We start from the raw sequence: 5906 nt of genomic DNA on the forward strand, positions 1-5906 counted from the left end.
ACTTTCATTTCTTTGATGCTCCTTTCCACTGCTCCGGCTGCTGCACCGAAACATTAGCATAAACCCACAACTTCTAACCACGCACACATTAACAACAATGGGCCAGATTTTCAGAAGAGCTCAGACTAGCAATAAGGGGCAGTGAGGGTAATTAACCATTGGCTCAGTTCACCAAGGGTTGTGGTGGAATCTCCATCGCATGCAATTTTTAAAGCAAGATTGGCTGTTTTTGTAGAAGCTCTGCTCTAGTTCAGGTAGGATGGATTCAGGGAAGTTCTCTGGCCTGTGTTATGCAGAAGCTCACACTAGATGGTCACAGTTGCCCCTGCTGGGGTAATAATCTAGGAATCAGAACTCTTTTCTTCCCAGGGATGTTTGTGTCCTCCACATCTCCTCTCCCTTTCCCTCCCGTCCCTTCTACCTTGGCCATCCTCTCGCTCTCTCTGTCTGTCTCTAGGGAGATACTGAAGGCTTCTCTCTGGTTGTCTGCCTCCCTAACTGCTCGTCTCTCTGGGATTTGCAGGTGACCGCAATGCTGCAGAAGAAGCACTGGAGGTCCATGTGCAAGGGGCTTGTTCTGGGAACTGTCCTGACCAGCTTTATGCTACTGCTGTACTCCTACGTGATTCCACCCCTGCAAGTCAGCATGATGGAGTGAGTGAGTCCCTCCTTGCCATGGGGTCTGGGCTTTCTCTAGAACAGCTCCTTTCCGGCCGCTCAGAAATGCTGGCTCCAGGGGTGGACAAGGGCTGGCTCAGGGGATTGGCAGGTGGGGTACGGAGCCACATTGGGTCAGCTCCAGCCCAGGTGGATTCAATCAAGGAGTGATATGGTACATCGACACTGCAAAGAAAACCCCCCAGCAGTGAGTCTCAGAGCCCACGTCCACTGACTCAGGCTCACGCCACAGGGTTAAAAATAGCAGTGCAGATGTTCCCACTGGGGCTGGAGCCCAGGCTCTGAGACACACACTCCTGGCCGGGTTTCAGAGCCTGGGCTCCAGTCCGAGCCCTGGCACCTACACAGCTATTGTTAACCTTGTCTCACAAGCCCGAGTTGGCTGCCCTGGGCTCTGAGACTCGCTGCCACTGGGGGGGTTTGTAGTGTAGTCATCCTGAAAGTTGTCGTCTGTGTGAAGTCAACTGGGGGACTCAGTCCAGTTCTACTGGACAAGGATAAATGTCACAAAACAACACCCCAGTTCTCAGAAGAGAGCCAATGGCTGGAAGAGCTCCCATGGCAAAGTTGAGCCCCCTTGGCTGGAGAGGCTTGCTCAGCTGCCTCTGCCTGTGATGGGCCATTCTGATCTGTGAGCCATTACCCACCTGTGTGCTTTCTCACTTCCATACCTTTGAGAGCTACAGATGCAAAGTGCTGCATTAGAGCTTGATATTGATGTATAATTATTATCTAGCCATGGTGGACAGTGGTAGATGGACAGTCCTGCCTTGGCCGGGTCCCTTCTAAAGGATAGTTCAATCTCCTGTCTCACTAAATTAACTTGAGGCTGCCGACAAGAGGCCAGTGGGTGCCAGTCATGGTGGAGGCATTTGTGATGGGGATGCGTGTGTTAGAATTGGGCTGAGATGCACCAGTCTCAGTCTCATTGCACATGGGAACAGCCACCAGATTGTACACACACCAGTGTAGCGATAGCCCCATCCATTACAGCCTCCAATCATAATGTCCTCCCCAGTCCTTGGGCTACTCACACTGAGCCTGAGCTATCGCCATCCTAGAAGCCGTTCCCCGGGCAGGTCTCTGCGCTCAGGGCCACATGCTCTATATCGCGATGGGAAGGGAAAGGACAATTGGCAGTGCAGAAATGGCAGAACGGTGAAAACCTCCAGGCTCCTGCCGATTCACAGGGACAAACTCCTCCTTCACCTTGGGGTAAATGGAGGGGGCTGTCACAGAGATGGAACAATAAGGGCTGCACTATTGCAGCATTAGAGCCAATATGGGGCCGCATTGAAGACTAAGGAACATTCCCTCTCCAATGAAAGACAGCCTGGTCCCCACCTCTTAATCAATACGGGGATAGGGTGAGGTTTAGTCTGACCCTGTGTGTCCCCCCCGGCCCCTCCCGGCAGCAGGGATCAGCGGGGCTTGCCCACTTTAAAAAACGACTACTCCAAGGAGAGGTTTCAGAGACTAATAAGTCCACCAGGGACTTTGCTATTGCTAGTGATTTTATGTGGAAAGTGCTTGGATACTACGGTGATAGGCAGCAGGATAAAACTCTTTACATAGATCAATAGATAGATTCAGAATAAGGAAGATTAGACTTGATGAGCGGGTGTTTGCTGCCACACACAGATTTAACCTGGTGAAGGGGAGAGGAGACAAAATCCAACAGCTTCAGTTATTGCAAGTGTCAAAGGTCCCGTGATCCAGCCAGAAAAGCACCTCAGCAGCGGAGTGAAGGGAAGGGGCTGGATTCCAGTTTGTGTCACCCTGGTGTAAATCCGTAGTAACTCCAGTGAAATCCTCACTGACTTTGCTGTTTACCCTGCTGTTCCTGGCAGGTGCTGGCCTCAGGCTGCCGTGATTCTCTGAAAGGACAAACTTGCTTTCAAATCTTGGGGCCAAATTGTGACTTCAGATTGGTGGCAATTGAAGGCAGAGTTTGGTTCACTACATTCGTACCGAAGGATGTCGGCTCCTGGGGATTGGTTGGCTCAGGAGTTGGGAATGGAGCGTGGAGCCTTTCACCCCAGCCATTGTTTCTAGTCAAGCCCAGGACAGCACGGTGGAATGGAAGTTAGGAGCCTAACTCCTTTTCAGCATCCCCCCATAGAGACTAACGCAGCTCTCATCTGATGGATGTACAGTGGCCAGGGTTACTTACAGTGATGTCAGGCTAGTTCCTGCTGGGCAGGTGTGCACATCACCCCTGCACTCATTGGCCCTCTTGCTGGCAATGATAACAGAGAGGCTGAGCACTGAATGGGCCATGGACCCAGCCCAGGTACTTCAGGAAGAGGCCCTGTCAACTATACAGAGCCTGGTTTCCTCTCCACCCCACAGCTGGTCTGTCAGTGCGGGCAGTGTGTGCCGGGGAACCTGCCATGTGGCTGTCTGTGCTGTACCCATTCAGGGGATCAAGAGAGGACTCTTGTGCCCAGAGCCCTTGAGCCAGCACCTTTCCCCAGAGCTGAACTCCCTTGGAAAGGAATGGCTCTTTTCTGCCTGGCCCTCATGGCTGGTCTGGTCTGAGGGGGGATATGATAGCTGCTTTCAACTACCTGAAAGGGAGTTCCAAAGAGGATGGATCTAGACTGTTCTCAGTGGTAGCAGTTGACAGAACAAGGAGTAATGGTCTCAAGTTGCAGTGGGGGAGGTTTAGGTTGGATATTAGGAAAAACTTTTTCACTAGGAGGGTGGTGAAGCACTGGAATGGGTTACCTAGGGAGGTGGTGGAATCTCCTTCCGGCTTGACAAAGCCCTGCCTGGGATGATTTACTTGGGAATTGGTCCTGCTTTGAGCAGGGGGTTGGACTAGATGACCTCCTGAGGTCCCTTCCAACCCTGATATTCTATGATTCTATGATCGTGGTGGCTGAGCAAGGCCAGCGCAGAGATCCAGCCCTCATGGATGTGCCTGTTCTTTCCTTTCCTCCAGGATTCCTATCCCTTACTCCTGCTCCTCCTATCCTGCCCAGGCCAGGGTGCCAGGTGCAGCAAACAGCACCCACAGTCCCCCGGGGCAAGGATGTCTGCCCAAGCTGGACATCATGTTCATGAAGACACACAAGACAGCCAGCAGCACCATTCTAAATATCCTCTTCCGCTTCGGCGAGAAGCACCGCCTCAAGTTCGCATTCCCCAATGGCCGCAATGACTTCTATTACCCCTCCTACTTTGAACGCAGCCAGGTCCAGGACTACCAGCCCGGCATGTGCTTCAATATCATTTGCAACCATATGCGCTTCCAGTACCAGGAGGTGCGCAAGCTACTGCCAGCTGATACCATCTTTCTGACAGTGCTGCGGGACCCCGCCTACCTCTTTGAGTCCTCCTTCCACTACTTTGGGCGCATCATCCCCCTCACCTGGAAGCTGCAAGGCGAGGACAAGCTGGCAGAATTCCTCCGTGATCCATGGCACTACTATGACCCTAACGGGTTCAACGCTCACTACCTCCAGAACCTGCTCTTCTTTGACCTGGGCTATGACAACAACATGAATGCCAACAGCCCCTTGGTGGACCAGTACATCCAGGAGATCGACCAACATTTCCATCTGGTCATGCTGTTGGAGTACTTTGATGAGTCCCTAGTGCTCCTGAAGGACCTGCTGTGCTGGGAGCTGGAGGACATCCTCTACTTCAAGCTCAACGCCCGCAAGGACTCCACTGTCTCCAAGATGACGGGTGAGCTCTATGAGAAGGCCACCTACTGGAACCTCATTGACGCCAAGCTCTACCGCTACTTCAATGCCACCTTCTGGCGCAAGGTGGAGGCCTATGGGTGGGAGCGAATGGCCAGGGATGTGGCCGAGCTGCACCAGGAGAATGAGAAGATGAAGAGCATCTGCATCGATGGAGGGCGCCCTGTGGATGCCAACGCCATCCAGGAGTCCTCCATGCAGCCATGGCAGCCGCTGGGCCAGAAGTCCATCCTGGGTTACAACTTGAAGAAGAAGATCAACAAGAAGCACCGGAAGCTGTGCCGCAAGATGTTGACGCCCGAGATCCAGTACCTGACCGATCTGGGCGTCAACCTCTGGATCACCAAGCTCTGGAGCCACGTGCGGGAGTTCTTAAAGTGGTAACATGTGAACTGCAGCTGTCCCCAACTCCCTTCCCTCTGCTGCCCCCATCCCTACCCAAGAGAAGAACCAAGTAATTTCATTTTCGTTTCTTCCTTACGTCTGTTGGCTGGATACGGGACATGACGCATCGTCAATGAGCAGAACTGGCTTGAGGCTCCAACAGGGAATAGTAAGTTAGAGACCACGCCTCCCACCCCCTATTCTGGAGATCTGGTTACACAGGAGAGAAGAGGAGCCTCTGACACTTGCAGATGGAGATTCACTGGGGTGTGAGTAAGGAAAGGGTCAGTTGGCCACCCCTCCTCCCACCTAGCTCCCCAACACCATCTGTCTAGGGTACTCCTGGGTCGGCTTCCTCCACTGCATCCTCAGGTCAGTGCTGCAACACTGAGTCTAACCATCTTAGCCCGCTCCCCTGAATGAGCTGAGGGCAGGCCCTGAGGAGCAAGACCAGGACACGGGACACTATAATTGATTATAGTATCTTACTAATTGTTTGGGGGTTGCTTTTCACAATGTTTTTTTTTCTTGCTTCCATTTGAAAGCGTTGGGGGCAGCGTCTATGACAGCGGGATCCCAGCCCGGGTCCGTCACTCATGTTAATAGCAGTATATCTGTCACAGCGTAAACAGGAGACAAGCTATAGGGGTTGCGTGTGTGTGTGTGTGTTTGTACAGATGGCTGAGTTTTTGTGCTGCACACTGATGGGTGTATGCTTTAATGTGTATGCAATGCATTGCAATGTGTGAAGGAATCTCTGGGGGATGGGGGATGTCAGATGTGTTATACTGTATATTCTGGGTGTGAGTGCGCTTGTGAACAATACATTACTCTGTGTGTGTGTAAATAGTACATGACAGTGAACATTGGAATTAATGGGGGGATGGCCAGTATATTTGTTGGTGGTTTGCGGGGAGCCTTAGCCTGTTACATTACATGATTCTCTCTGTGTGTGAGAGACTGATCTGTTACACTGTGTATTTGTTGTGTGAACAGTACTCTGCAGCAAACATTGGTCTCTCTAGGTGTGTCACTATGTCACTGTGTGTATCTCAGTGTGTGCAGGGTGTACATACAGGAATCTGTGCATGGTTGACATGTGGTGGCTGTGTACAATACAGTACAGTGAAT

At 52.0% G+C, this 5906-nt stretch overlaps 1 protein-coding gene across 1 annotated transcript; it reads left to right on the forward strand.

The window, feature by feature from the left end:
* Positions 1 to 529: 529 nt before the first annotated feature.
* Positions 530 to 5906, forward strand: GAL3ST1 (galactose-3-O-sulfotransferase 1). The gene is made up of 2 exons (XM_024201497.1): positions 530 to 654; positions 3626 to 5906. The coding sequence occupies exons 1-2, from the start codon at positions 533 to 535 to the stop codon at positions 4773 to 4775; spliced, it is 1272 nt and encodes a 423-aa protein (XP_024057265.1). The 5' UTR covers positions 530 to 532; the 3' UTR covers positions 4776 to 5906.

Source organism: Terrapene carolina, unplaced genomic scaffold (assembly GCF_002925995.2).
Source record: "Terrapene carolina triunguis isolate 2854851 unplaced genomic scaffold, T_m_triunguis-2.0 Scaffold782, whole genome shotgun sequence".
Lineage (NCBI taxonomy): Eukaryota > Metazoa > Chordata > Testudines > Emydidae > Terrapene > Terrapene triunguis.